Genomic DNA, 14,590 nt, shown 5'->3' on the forward strand with positions numbered 1-14,590 from the left:
ATGGCCTCCTAGGACTATGGAGTCTTTCTAAACCCTGTCGGGGCCCTGAATGAGCAAGGGGAACTGAGATTAATTTTAAGCATCAGAGTGGGGCCTCACTTCCCCTTTGCTCGTGACAGTGCACAGGAGTCTAGAGGACCCCTTCGTTCTTGGAATAGCTGGAGTTCTGTTCACTGAATGAGCACCACCCCTTCCCTTCCTCCAGAAACACGTCTCTGGCTCAGGGCAGTTCTTGGCTAAGGGGCTCCTTGGCAGGGAAGACAGGATCCGAATGGAGTGGAATCTCTTCAGAGCCCCATTTATCCTATAACATGCTTAGGCCTCAGTTGCCCCGGTATAGACATACACCACCATGACTGGATCCACCCATGGTTTAAATTAAAAAAAAAAAAAAGAAACAGAAGGAGGTGAGGCTCAGTGGTAGAGTGCCTAGCACATGTGAGAGGGTGATGTACTCAGCAGATACAAATAATATATTTCCATTTTATATTCAGGCTACAATGAGAGGAGGGGGAGATATACAGAGAGAAAGAAAAACAAAACAAACCTGCTGAATCCTTGTCACTCACTGACGTCTAATCCAAACATCCCTGGAAAGCAGAAAGGCAGCAGAGGTGAAGGAAGAAGGCAAAATTATAATTAATACAACTAAATTAATAGCAACCCAAGGCTATAAAATGCAGAGGGTAAACAGCATATCTACAATGTATATATTTTACTTACTATCTAAAGTGAAATAATGGGGGGCTAGCAAGATGGTTGACAAGCCTGACAACCTCAGTTCAACCCCTGAGCCAGGCATATGAAGGAGAGAACTGACTCCTACAAGTTGTCCTCTGACCTACACATGCATGTGTACACCCATAGATATACACGCAAAATAAATAATAAAATTTTTATTTAGCAATTCATTCAGAATGTTTATTTATTAAAAATATCTCTAGGAGTGGAGAGATGGCTCAGTGGTTAAGAGCACCTGCTGTTCTTGCAGAGGACGTGGGTTCAGTTCTCAGCAGCCACATGTCCTGCTCACAACAGTCTGGAACTTCAGTTCCAGAGGATCCAACGCTCTCTTCTGGTCTGCATGTTCACGATGCACATACATGCAGACAAAATACTCATATACATAAAAATTAAATCACTAAAAATAATTAAGATGGTAAAAATTATATATATACATATATATATAATCTTTAGTTAAGCTGCCTATGATATTACAGCAAATCTCAGCTACTCAAGGCATCTGAGTCAGGAAAATTGTTTGATTCTAATAGTTGGAGACCAGCACAGGCAACACAATTTTTCCCTTAAAAAAGTTAAAATCCGGGGCTGGGGATTTAGCTCAGTGGTTAGAGTGCTTACCTAGGAAGCGCAAGGCCCTGGGTTCGGTCCCCAGCTCCGAAAAAAAGAACCAAAAAAAAAAAAAAAAAAAAGTTAAAATCCAAAAAAAAAAAAAAAAAAAAGTTAAAATCCAACAAAAAAAATCACAATAACCCTTTACAATTATGATAGGGCAGAACAGATAAATACCTAATGGCGGAGCACTTGCCTAGCATGTGCAAGGTAAAATGAGAATCACTATATATCATGAACCATGCAAGACAGGACAGGCCCCCGACTAAGCTGAATTTCAGTGGGAATTAGACATTAAAATCACATGGGGAAGTCAGTTGGAAAGACTCTGGAAGTTGCCTCTTGATATCCACCCCGCCCCAAACCAACAAATAATACCAAACCAGAAGCTGACTCAAGGAGCAGACCTTCCTGAAAAAACCACTTAGACTATCAAATAATCTGATGCTGACCCAAAAGTTGCAGAGTGGGAATCAGTGAATAATGTTCCTACATGAACAGGATGTGTGAAGGTTGAGGCCAGCATCGACAGCAAGGCCTGTTTACGGAACCGGGGATGGTAGTGGTGGTGGTGGAGGGAACCCGCTCAAAGTGCAAACCCAAACCATGGGCGAAGGTAGGGGTGAAAGAAGAGGTGGGCTTGGCAGTCACATGGTGAGTTGGAACCATCTGGAGGGCTAGTGTTAAGGCTGAGGAGACAGAGTGGCCCAAGATAAGATGAAAGGGAGCTCTCGGTCGCCTCAAAATGCCCTGGAGTGTGGCTCCATTGACGCCGGTGCGCAGCGGATTTCCAGCTCCAGGCAGGCACGGACTAGGTGGGGACAGGGTGTCTGGGGACTGAGTGATGGGTGACTCTGTATCTCCGGACTCCCAAAGGAACCCGACGAGGGGCCCCGAGCGGTCTGCGGTCTCGCGGAGGCCCCGGGCCTCCTCGCGATGGGCGGTGGACGGCTCGGTGCAGGGGGCGCGGGGTGGTGGCGAGGGGGCGAGGCAGGCGGGGCGGGGCGCTGCCCGGGGCGGGGGCGGCGCGATGCGGAAGTGCGGGGAGGGCCGGGCGACCCGCAGGCGGCGCAGCTCGGCGAGAGCTCAGCTCGGCCGCAGCGCCAGGCCGGGGCTCCAGGCTCCCCGCGGGCGCACCGCAGACAGGTAGGTCCCGGGGCTGTGGGCTGTGTTGGGCCCCGTGCCCCGAGGGCGGTGGGAGCCGTCCCGGGCTACTGCCAAGCCACCGCTCCGACCCACGGCGACCTGTGCGCCCGGGGCACCTGCCAGCAGAGCCGGCGGGGTCGGGATCCCACTTCTCCGTGGTGGGCGATTGTCGCAGGCAGCGCCGGGCCAGCGCGAACGTCTCCAAAGCGCTCCACGCCGGGCCAGCTCGGAGTGCTGCGCTCCGGCCGCCATCGTTCCGCATGCGCGGGGAAAGTCCCGAGGGCCCAGTGGACATCCTCCCTGCTCCTCGCCGGGGTCAAGGATGCGAAGTGCCTTGTCGTAGTCTGAACAGGACCAGTGAGGAGCGAGGATCGGACCCCGACCCTTTTGGCGCACAGCTCGTCCCTCCTTCCCGGCCACACCTCACTTTTTCTACTAAAGAGGTTGAGGTTTCAAGCAGTCATCCCTCCCAAGGACAGGACAGGAATCTGTGGGAATAGAGTTTGAGGGGAGACGATGTCAAACAGAGGCGACGCTCCTTGGCTTGTGGCTCAAAAGGGACGCCAATTTTCTTAGCAGTCGGGAAGAATCGGGGCAGGGGGTGCGTAATGCTTGACGGCCTGCCCCTGAACTTAAGAAAGAAACAACTAAGAATCTGTACGTGAAGGGAAAGTGTTTGTAGTTTGGCCGGACGCAGACGGAGAGATGTCCCAGGCTAGCATCCGACCTCGGTACAGATGTCTCCCAGACCCTAGGTGTTTCTCGAACCCCCAGAGGACCCAGAGCGGGTACCCAGTAGCAGGGGTGTAAGTGGGAGGTTTTCCTGGCCTCCTCCTGGCATAGCAGGGAGGACAGGTCGCCGGCCAGAGGAGCGGACCAGGGACGGATACTAAGCCAGTTCCTTGCGGTGACTCCAGGGGCTGACCCAGCTGCCACCACTACTATGCCACTACTACACCGCCACCATCCCCGCCGGCGTTATATCCCGGGTGGAGTCTGCAGGGATCGGCCTGGCCTGAACTCCAAATTGGGGATAAGTGAACAGGACCAGAAAGGATGTGGGCCGGGCCGAGCAAGGCTGGATGAAGGCCCTCGCATGAGGACCTGTGATAGTATCGGTCCCTACTCCCTAAGCTCCTGGCTAAAGACTAGGGAAGAGGTAGGTAGGAGACTACTCCTATTAACTAAAAGTCCTTCGGGGCTTTCCCTTGCGCTCTGGCCTTCCCCCAACCTGCCCCTGGGAGGAAGCCGAGAGAGGGTTCTTCCTGCCGCACCTGCTGCCCCAGAATCTCAGCCTGTGTGCGCTCCGAAGGGGCAGGGCCCCGGGCGTGTCGCTCACCTGGAGAGGGCGGGATTTATGCTCATGCCTAGTGCAGGTAACCCTTTGCCGCTGCCTTATCTGGGTGTAGGGCTTAGAACCAGACGACTCCGAGAGACAGGAATGGGGGTGGAGGGTGGGTTGAAGCTCTGCTACTATTACCTCCATTAAGGCAGCATTTCCACACCAGCCCTCCAGAGTTCTCAGTGATCTGACTGGCCAGGCAGCCTCTCCTGGGATTTCTTGACCCTGGGGTGAGCGGTGGGGATTCTCCATCCCAGCCGGGATTCAAGGGTTCCTTCTGTGCCTCTTCACATGTGGAATGCTTCCTGAGGTCTTTAGCAGTCCATGCCCATTTTGACATGGAAGATGGTGGGGGCTCTGTTCATTTCTCCTTTATAGGGCTCATAGCCAGACATCTCAGTCTGGGTGTTGCTTGATCTTACTCCAAACCTCTAGATGCAGAAAAGAGCAGCCATGTTTAGACACTGCAATTGAGAACTGGCAGGCCTAGGATCTGACTCAGATCTCTAAGCCTTTCTTTGGGCAGGAGGGAGCTTCTGTGAGGTGGATGCTGAATTTGGTCCTGCTCAGGGGAAGCTTCTGCAGATCCAGCTGCAGGCAGAGCCTTCTGCCTCCAGATGAATGCACGGCCTGGTTGCAGCCTGACTTGCTGTGGGGGTCCATTCTCTATGTCACTACTCCATCGGAAGGGACTGCCACTTCGTAACACTGAGGCCAGAGCAACAATTTCCAAACCTTTCTCCGAATTTAACTCATCATTATCAAGCTGAGACAGAAAGGGACAATGGTCCTTGACTCCCTCTTGGTCCCTGAAGTACAGAGCAGGGCAGTGAGCTTTCTTTCTGCTCTTCCTGTCCATGCTACTCTTGGCTGGCTGCGGGCCTGACACACACACACACACACACACACACACTCTCTCTCTCTCTCTCTCTCTCTCTCTCTCTCTCTCTCTGTGTGTGTGTGTGTGTGTGTGTGTGTGTGTGTGTGTGTGTGTGTCAGGCCCGCAGCCAGCCAAGTGTGTGTTCAGGGTAACTTGCCTATCCTTGTGTCCATCTTCCTATGGTCAGAACTGCTGGCTGCTGGTCAACACCACCCTCCAATCTAAGATCAAAGCTGCTTGGGCGCTCTAACGACATAGGTGTCATCAGTAGGCTTGGGAGACCAAGTGATGTAGAGGATGGGGTTGGGGTGGGTTTGTGAGACTGGGTTTTCTCTGTGCCCCTCCCTCCATCAGACCACAAGTCAGCCCCGTGAGTGAGTCAGATTTCTGAGTTGTCCTAGCAGGGCCACTTTCATTTCCCTTCGGTCAGGGTGGAGGCTGGTGTGGAAAGAGGAACTAAGCCACCTCTTCTTAAGCTTGGGGGCAGGGCTGGGAGCCTTTCCACCCTCTCTGTCCAGAGCTGGTGCTACTCTCCGTGGGTCTCAGGCAGCTGGGGTATGCACTGCTCTGCAGTCTGTAGACGCTCTGCTAGCCTGGATGTGGCATGTAGTAGCCACAACCCAAAAGATGCTAGGTGGGGAATTGCAGGGGAAACTGAGGCTCCATGCTGCAAAACCCAAGTAAGCATGCTCAGTTTTGTTCTTTAACCTGCTGAATGAGAGGCTGTCTTCCTCGGAGCTGCTAGCACAGTGGCCTCCCTTTTCTCTGTCTCTGACTCCCCCACCCCCACTCCAGTCCAAGAGTTCAAGTCAAGAACATGGGCAAGGGAAGGAGAGAGCTTCCGGGGAGGGAAGAAGAGGGCGCCCTAGTCTTGTTGTAGGTTCTGTCAGGAGGAGAAGGAGCAAGTAGAGGGAAGGGCACCAGCATTTCATGGGTCCTGTGGACCTAATTCTAGTGAGACAGAGCCTGTGGCCTGCCACCGTGTTTACCTCCAATGGGAAACTGCTGCTGGGGATCTTGCCTTTGAATATTCAGTTCCCAGATGTAAGACCCTCAACTTAAATTTATAACAATCTTTAATGTACCGGAGCTGGGCAGATATCTACCCTTCATGATATATATATATCATATGTCTATATATGTCTATATATATCATATATATATCATATATATATATATATATATATATATATATATATATATATATATATATATATATATATATGTCTACTTCCCCATCAGGAACCCCACCACGCTCCATCCTGGCTGCTCCAATTGGCCAGCCCTCATGGCCGTGTTTCCACGACTCACCTACCCCTTGGCATGTTCTCCTCCCTCCACCTTCTCTCTCTTCTCCCTCGTGGTCCTTCTCAGACCCCCAGCCTGGGAGCCAAAACTCTGCCTACCTCCATTCTGCCCAGTTCTAACTGTAGGCATCTTTATTCACCAATCGGGGACAACTTGGGCGGTGGGGGGCAAGGCTACATAGCATCACTTGGGGCAGCAGCATAAGAATCTCCTCCCCTCTGGGGGGGGGGAACCAGGTCAGTATTTAGCATTAGAAAACCAAACCTTAACAGGAAACTGTTAGACCTTGGTCGGCACTTCCTGCCACCCTGTGTGGCACAGGTCTGTAAACAGGAGCACTGAATGGATGTGAGGGAAGGAGCAGGAACCAGACACACGGCCATTGCCGGCTTCAGGGTGGCACCATGTAAGCTGGGCACCCGGTGTCACTGGATTAGTGGGATTTCTATAAAGAGGTTATGGGGGAAGAAAGCTTCATTCCTGAGAGAACTGAGAAGAAACACTAGAACTAATTGATTGAAAGGCCCAAAACTCTAAGTCCTGCAAATGAACCCATCCCTAGCCCCTCTCACACGATCTGCTCCTGTCTAAGGCTGGCTTGTGTTGGAAGCCTGAGACAGGAGTCTAGTTTAGAGGATGTGTTAGGGAGGGGGAAGGGCAGTTTCAGGGATAAGCAGTTGGTTAAGCTGCAGAGGGAAAAACTGAGCAGATTCAGGAACAGATAAGGCATGGTGGAATAGCCAACCCCAGAGAAGTACTTGTCACCCCTGCTAGCCCACCTCCATGCCTGGTGAGCTAGCTTTGACTTCACAGAGATGGGTGGCTTGACCCAGGCAATAAGACACCTGGACACTTTTCTAGTGAAGCAGTAGCTGGGTACTGATTGCGTTCAAGAAGGGGTGGTCCATCGTATGAATGTGCCCACAGCATCCATTAGCACAGAGGTTTCCTTCTCCCCTAACAGAAATCACAGGTTGAGTGAACTGTGACAAGAAACTGAGGAAGCCTTGACCTCAGACACCTAGATGGACTGGGGAGCTCGGTCACACAGCCTCTCCACCCAGGGCACGGGGAATCTTGCTATCAATTTGCAGAGCTGTGCTTTGCTTTCTCCCACAGAGCCCTTTGCCATGAACCAGTCAGCCCCAGGGATTCCCACACCACCCCGCCGTGTGAGGCTGAAGCCCTGGCTGGTGGCCCAGGTGAACAGCTGCCAGTACCCAGGGCTCCAGTGGGTCAACGGGGAAAAGAAACTCTTCTATATCCCCTGGCGCCATGCTACAAGGCACGGTCCCAGCCAGGATGGAGACAACACCATCTTCAAGGTAAGCCATGGATAAGGTGCTGCCTGGACTTCGGGGGCAGCCCCTCCCTAGGGAAGAGCCCTCAGGAGTGGAGAGGGGCACCAGTATCTCCTGCCAGTAACAGTGCTCAGGGGATCCCACACCCAGACTCAGGGACACAGGACCACCTTTTCTAACTTGTAGCTTAGGGCAAGGTGGGGATGGAAGGTCTCTGGGAGGCCATCCTGTAACTCCGTGTAGCATTCCTTGTTCTTGATTTACTGTTACACAGGACTACACACTACACATACTATAACACATGCTCCAAGTGAAGTTACCAACTCCTCTTTTGGTTTTGGTCTGGGTTTTCAGTCGGGGTCTCACTAGATAATGCTCAGTTGACCAGACTTGCTTGTGTAGTCAAAGCTGGCTTGATGTGTCATCTTCCTGCCTCAGCCTCCCAAGTGCTGAGATTATAGACATGTGCCACCGTGTCCAACAAGCCCTAAGCCTGGACAGACCCTACACCAAGTTTTACACCAGAATATATAATGTTTAAGGTTTGTAGGTATACGACAGGCAAAGTGGGAATCTAGTCACATTTAAGAATGTTTATGTTTTGAGATAGGATCTCCCTATATATTCCTGGTTGGCCTGGAACTCACTACGTGTATGAGAATGGCCTTAAACTTGTGGTGGTCCCTTACCTGTACCTCTGAATGTTGGGACTACAAGCATGTGCCACCACTACTAGCTAACTTTCCAAAGAAATCTTTGTGCTAGGGATCAAGGCTATCCTTGCTCGTGCCATGACACATTCTGTCACTAAGGGACAGCCCCCACCCCCATACTTTATTTATTTACCATTTTATATTTCTTGAAACATTCTTGCATGGCCCAGGCTGGTCTCAAACTTGTTATGTAGCTGATTCTGGCCTTGAACTTCTGATAATTCAGCCTCCATCTCTGAAGTGCTTGGATGGACTACGGATATTCATCAAGACATTCAACCCACACATATGTTTGAATTTCTTCTTTTTTTCTTACTGGTTTATGGGGAGTGTGCAGGCACCACAGTATGTGTGTGGAGGTCAGAGGTCAACTTGGAAGAGTTGATTCTCTCCTTCCACAGTGTGAGTTCCAGGGATCAAACTCAAGCTGTCAGGCGGGGTAGCAAGTGGCTTTGTGTGTAGAGCAATTTCACTGGCCCACACATACTGATTTGTAACCTGCGTCTTGTCACCCGATCTCAGGATTAGCTTTCCTTTCCAAGAAACATCTGCATCACCTTTGTGACCATCGAATAATCCTCTGGAAGGATTCAGTACAACTCAGTCCTCCAGTCCCATTTCTGTACACTTCAGGCTGTTTTAGATGCATGATTTCTCCTAAATTCTACCCTTTGTTTTAATGGTCAGATTAGGCCTTGACTTTGGAGTTTAATAAAATTGTTCTCTTTGGTCTCAAATAGATGCTGATTTTAAAACCTTTGGAATCCTATCTTTTAGCCTTTTAACTTAATCCTTACCACAATGTGTGTGTGCATATTTCTATATTCTATATAGTTCTATCAAAATTAAGTTGCTAGTTTAAAGAGAAGAAACACAATCCCGACATCACCAAATTGTCATGCAAAAATAATATTAATTGGGGTTGAGGGTCAGAGGTTAGGAGGCTGGGCTTAGCAAATGTGAGGCTCCATTCTATCCGTAGCACAACAGCAACAACAATAACAACAATGTTGATGCTAGTTGGGCTGGAGGTCCTATAATCCTAGCACTTGGGAGATGGAGGCAAGTGGATTGATCAAGAGTTCAAAGCCACCCCTGGCCATTTAACAAGTTTGCATCAACCTGGGCTATATATTAGGCAGTGTCTCAAAAGAACAAAAGAAGGAGGAGGAATGGGGGAGGAGGAAGGAAGAGGAGGAAGAAGGAGAAAAAGGAAGGAAGGAAGAGGAAGAATGAAGAAGAAGAGGAAGAAGAAGAAAAAGAAAAGGAAGAGGAAGAAAAAGAGGAAGAAGAAGGAAGGAGGAGGAAGGTGAGGAAGAGGAGGAGGAAGAAACAGCAAGAATGGGGTTGGGGATTTAGCTCAGTGGTAGAGCGCTTGTCTAGGAAGCGCAAGGCCCTGGGTTCGGTCCCCAGCTCCGAAAAAAAAAAGAAAGAAACAGCAAGAATAACATTGATGTATGCCTACATGTGGGTAGAGTTCGGAGTACCTTAAAGATGTTGACTCCTTGAGTCTTCCCAGGTACTGTCAAGGAGGATCCAAAACAGAGGCAGCTTGATTTTTGGTCTGCCTGACTTCAAACCCAGCCTGGCTCCAAGTTACAAAGCTCTCTTCTCTACCGTGTTTTCTCCTGTTTCTTTGAGATTGTACCTGTTTACTCTCCTAGCAACAGAGCAGAATCCTAGTAGAATTCATTGAGTTTGTCTGAACTGTGAGGGTTGAACAAAGTCTGGTCTTATCCACCTAGCAAGCCTGTCTGGCAAGGCTTAGCCTGGTGGGCAAAATTCTTAGCATTGACTGCTCTAGGACAAGAGAAGTCGCTAGGGCCTCAGTGACAGTTAAGGTCCCCTGTAATCTGCAGTCCTCTTTTCCTTCCATAGGCCTGGGCTAAAGAGACAGGGAAGTACACGGAGGGCGTGGATGAGGCTGACCCAGCCAAATGGAAGGCCAACCTGCGCTGTGCCCTTAACAAAAGCCGTGACTTCCAGCTGTACTATGATGGCCCTCGAGACATGCCACCTCAGCCCTACAAGATCTACGAGGTCTGCTCCAATGGCCCTGCTCCCACAGGTATAATGCCTGGCTCTGTGTGACCATCTGGAAAGCTGCACTGCAGTGGCTATGCTAGGTCATAATCCCAGGGCTCCTGTAAATTATCTAGGATTGGGACAGGGCTCCAGGTGCTTCTTCCTTACCACTGCCCTTGCCCTGGGCTCTTGGCTTCAGGGGAGGCCTTTGTCTGCTTCTTCTTCTTCTTCTTCTTCTTCTTCTTCTTCTTCTTCTTCTTCTTCTTCTTCTTCTTCTTCTTCTTCTTCTTCTTCTTCTTCTTCTTCCTCTTCCTCTTCTTCTTCTTCCTCTTCTTCTTCTTCCTCCTCCTCCTCCTCCTCCTCCTCCTCCTTCTTCTTCTTCCTTCTTCTCCTCCTTCTCCTTCTCCTTCTCCTTCTTCTTCTTGGTTCTTTTTTTCGGAGCTGGGGACTGAACCCAGGGCCTTGTGCTTCCTAGGCAAGCGCTCTACCACTGAGCTAAATCCCCAACCCCTGTCTGCTGCTTCTTGATGCCAGCTCCTTTGACTCACTCATATATGGGCAGCTTCATGGGTGACATACACCCCGGGAGTTTGGGCAACCTCTGGCTGCTCAGATGGAGCCACAGGCTGCCCTGGCTGTTTTATCACTGACTTCCTGCCTTGCTCTCTCTCTCTCTCTCTCTCTTGACCTGCAGAGTCCCAGCCCACAGATGATTACGTTCTGGGAGAAGAGGAGGAAGAGGAAGATGAAGAGGTGTGTGGGGAAGAGTGGTGGGAAGGGGCTGCACTCACCAAGCTCCTGTACTCAGTAAGCTCCGATGAGGCTGGGCCTGGTGGGGTCTCTGCTGCCCTGCCCTGCCTTAGGATTGAGCACCCCCTTCCTCTGTAGCCCACTGTCCTCTACAGCTCTTCTTTTGGTCATCCTTTGATGGTTCTGAAGAGCAGGATCCCATCTTGTCCCTCCTAGGGCTATATTGTTGCATAGTGTGTCACATGTCTACCTGACCTCCACAACAGCTGGGTTTGGTGGGTAGGTACTGTTAGCTGCAGAATGCACATTTGGAAATGGGGACACCGACTGCTTCTATGACCTGTTGAGGATGGCAGATCTGGGCCCAGCAGTGAAGGCTGGCCTCTACTGAGCCGAAGCTGAGGGGACTGCCTTTTGGTGAACACCATTTCCTCAGCATCGGACCAATTTAATAACCTGTCCTCCCTTCCCTCCTCCTCTGTCAGGCTTCCCTTCAGCTCCAGAGAATGCTACCAGGCCTGAGTATCACAGGTGGGGCTGGGCGGTGGTGTGGTTGGGGGTGGGGTATGTATCGTAAGAAGTAAGGGGTATTCTTGGTACGTGAGAGGGCACTAAGAGGCTGTGGGAGGCAAGTCTGGGAGTCGGGTGTGGGAGATCGTTCTTAGAGGTGGCATTAACAGCCGTGTCCACCCCATCCTCTGCAGAACCTGTGCTACCTGGGCCTCCCATAGCACCCTATTCCTTACCCAAAGAAGACACCAAGTGGCCACCTGCTCTCCAGCCACCTGTAGGGCTGGGTCCCCCTCCCCCAGACCCAAATCTCCTGGCCCCTCCCTCTGGAGATTCTGCTGGCTTTAGGCAGCTTCTCCCTGAGGTCCTGGAGCCTGGACCCCTGGCTTCCAACCAGCCCCCTACAGAACAACTCTTGCCTGACCTGCTCATCAGCCCCCACATGCTGCCTTGTAAGGACCTTGGTGGGCCAGGCGGGTTGGCAGGGCGGACTAGTGGGGGTAGGGCAGGGTGGCATGGAAGGAGATGGTGAAGAAAAGCTTTCAGGCCAGTCTTCCTGGGTCAAGGGTGAACTGAGAAGGCTGGGGAAGCTGGACCTAGCACCTGGCTGCTGAGAAGGTGTGAGGGTCACAGCCAGGGCAACCTGATTCTCTGCTCCACAGTGACTGACCTAGAGATCAAGTTCCAGTACCGGGGACGTCCACCGCGGGCCCTCACCATCAGCAACCCACAAGGCTGCAGGCTCTTCTATAGCCAGCTAGAGGCTACCCAGGAGCAAGTGGAACTCTTTGGCCCTGTGACCCTGGAGCAAGTTCGCTTCCCTAGCCCAGAGGATATCCCCAGTGACAAGCAGCGCTTCTATACGAACCAGCTGCTGGATGTCCTGGACCGAGGGCTCATCCTGCAGCTGCAGGGCCAGGACCTGTATGCCATCCGTCTGTGCCAGTGTAAGGTGTTCTGGAGTGGGCCCTGTGCCTTGGCCCATGGTTCCTGCCCCAACCCCATCCAGCGGGAAGTCAAGACAAAGCTCTTTAGCCTAGAGCAGTTTCTCAATGGTGAGGTCCATTCTGTGCTCCTCCTGGCTGCCCCTCACTCAGGATAGGGTTGTAACCGCTAACTAAAGGCCTTAATCTTGATGCAGAACTCATCCTGTTCCAGAAGGGCCAAACCAATACCCCACCACCTTTTGAGATCTTCTTTTGCTTTGGAGAAGAATGGCCTGACCTCAAACCCCGAGAGAAGAAGCTCATTACTGTACAGGTGTGTTTCTAGCCAGCTCTGATGCAGCTTGAATAGGAGACATGGGGCTAGGCTCTTGGCCCAGGGTAGGGGTGGGGCCCTCTGGGCCATGACGACTTGGTTGCTAGGACTGAAGGAGACTGTCTACCATCTGCTTCCAGATGTCTTCATGCCCAGCTGGGTTGAACAGCCCTACCACAGCTCTCCTTGTCTTGTTTCCTCTTTGCTTCCCAGGTGGTACCTGTCGCAGCCCGGTTGCTGCTGGAGATGTTCTCAGGAGAGCTTTCTTGGTCAGCAGACAGCATTCGGCTGCAGATCTCAAACCCGGATCTCAAAGACCACATGGTAGAGCAGTTCAAAGAGCTCCATCACATCTGGCAGTCCCAGCAGCGCTTGCAGCCCATGGTCCAGGCCCCTCCTGTGGCAGGCCTTGATGCTGGCCAGGGGCCCTGGCCCATGCACCCAGTTGGCATGCAATAGTGAGGTTACAGATGGTGGCTGACTTGGACTTCCTTGGGCAGCTGTGTAGACTGACATAGCAATGTAGTAGCCCCAGCAGGCCTGGCTGGCTGCAGGATTCTCAGTCTCCAGAAGAAAGGCCTGGGGTTGCATTTTCCCTAAACATTTTCTATTTGAACACTGCCTTATGGTGATTTCTCTAATATGCCTGTCTCTGAAGAAATAAAGTCAGCAGCCCCAGTGGGAGGCAGGAAACACACTAGTCTGAGGCCTTCAATACACAGGTCCAGTTACCACAGGGCAGTCAACTTTTAAGGTTCCACCAATTCCTCCAGCAAAACCTGCCAAGGAGTGTTGTGGGGCTTCTGCAGAGAATGGGCCTGATTTGGGGGTTCCCTAGTTTGAACCTTTCTCATCATCCTTAGGACAGGGATTTCACCAGGCATTTGGGCTGGCAGCTACCCTCCTTCTGAGTCTAAGAAGCTGGGGCAGAAAGAAGAATTTAAAATATTTTTGGATTAATAAATGTTAAAAGCAGGTCTGCCCATTTATCAGCTGTTTCCAGCGTCAGTGGCTTGTGCTGGGCTGTTGACTTGCCAGTCGGCCTGGCTCCAGTGCCTGTCCTCTGGCAGCGGTGCCTGGCTCAGGAGTTGGGGAGGCCCTGCCCTCCTGTCAGTGAGTCAGCTGGGCCTTCACACTCACTCGGCTTAGCTTTCAAGGAGGAAGCAGACTGAGGCAAAAGTGGAATTCTGAATGTGTGCTGTCTAAAAACTGTCCAAACCTTCCCAGAGGAGAATGAAGAAATAATAATTGGGGTTCTAGCCACACTTCAGGCCATCAAAACCTGGGATTTTAAAAAATTTAATATTTTTAAAAATATTTTCTGAGATCAGACTGGCCTTAAACTTGTGGTATTAACCAAAGCTGTCTTTGAACTTCTAGTCCTCTATTCTTGCTTCTGTTTCCTGAGTGTGGGATAATCTATTAGCCTAAGTGTGGTCAAGTGCTTGCTTAGCAGTGCACAAGGGCACAGGTTCGACTACCTGTAACACACATTCAAAACAAAAAAGGTTTAGCTGGGTGTGGTGTCTCATGCCTGTAATCCCAGCACAAGGGAAGCTAAGACAGGAAGCTCAGCAGTTCAAAGCCAGCCTAGAACAGGTAGCCTACAGTAAGAGCTGAACATGTTTAAAAAACAAGTCTTGTCTTCTTGAATGTGCTACTAATATTAGGATATTATTACGCTCATCACTGAATCTGGCTCAGGAATAATATTCTAGTCCAAACAATTGTTTTAGCTTTTTTTTTTTTTTGTGGAGAGGGGTGGCAGGTGGTGGTGGCATGGTCTATTATGTAGCCCTAGCCGTCCTGGAGCTTGCTCTGTAGACCAGGCTGGCTTTGAACTCAGGAGATACCATCTGCCTCTGCTTCCAGAGATGGGATTAAAGTTATGTGTGCCAACCTGCCTGGGGCACTTCATCTTTATATTATGTAAGACTTTATACATTTGTGAATATAGAAAATAATGGTATGAAAACCTCTATACCAGTTTTTTTTTTTTCTT

The 14,590-nt window shown here is 50.8% G+C and overlaps 1 protein-coding gene across 7 annotated transcripts; it reads left to right on the forward strand.

The window, feature by feature from the left end:
• The first annotated feature begins 1,880 nt into the window (after window positions 1-1,880).
• Window positions 1,881-13,563, forward strand: Irf5 (interferon regulatory factor 5). 7 transcript variants are annotated; one of them, XM_008762765.4, is made up of 9 exons: window positions 1,881-2,007; window positions 7,149-7,354; window positions 9,922-10,111; window positions 10,763-10,821; window positions 11,304-11,349; window positions 11,523-11,780; window positions 11,991-12,383; window positions 12,470-12,588; window positions 12,802-13,281. In XM_008762765.4, exons 2-9 carry the CDS (start codon window positions 7,160-7,162, stop codon window positions 13,045-13,047), a joined length of 1,506 nt encoding a protein of 501 aa, XP_008760987.1. In that variant the 5' UTR covers window positions 1,881-2,007; window positions 7,149-7,159; the 3' UTR covers window positions 13,048-13,281. The 7 variants fall into 7 exon arrangements, with proteins under 7 accessions (XP_008760987.1, XP_063141808.1, XP_038963205.1 ...); XM_063285738.1 differs by having other exon boundaries at window positions 1,947-1,969; XM_039107277.2 differs by lacking the exon at window positions 1,881-2,007 and adding an exon at window positions 2,053-2,168.
• Window positions 13,564-14,590: the final 1,027 nt, after the last annotated feature.

Source organism: Rattus norvegicus, chromosome 4 (assembly GCF_036323735.1).
Source record: "Rattus norvegicus strain BN/NHsdMcwi chromosome 4, GRCr8, whole genome shotgun sequence".
Classification (NCBI taxonomy): domain Eukaryota; kingdom Metazoa; phylum Chordata; class Mammalia; order Rodentia; family Muridae; genus Rattus; species Rattus norvegicus.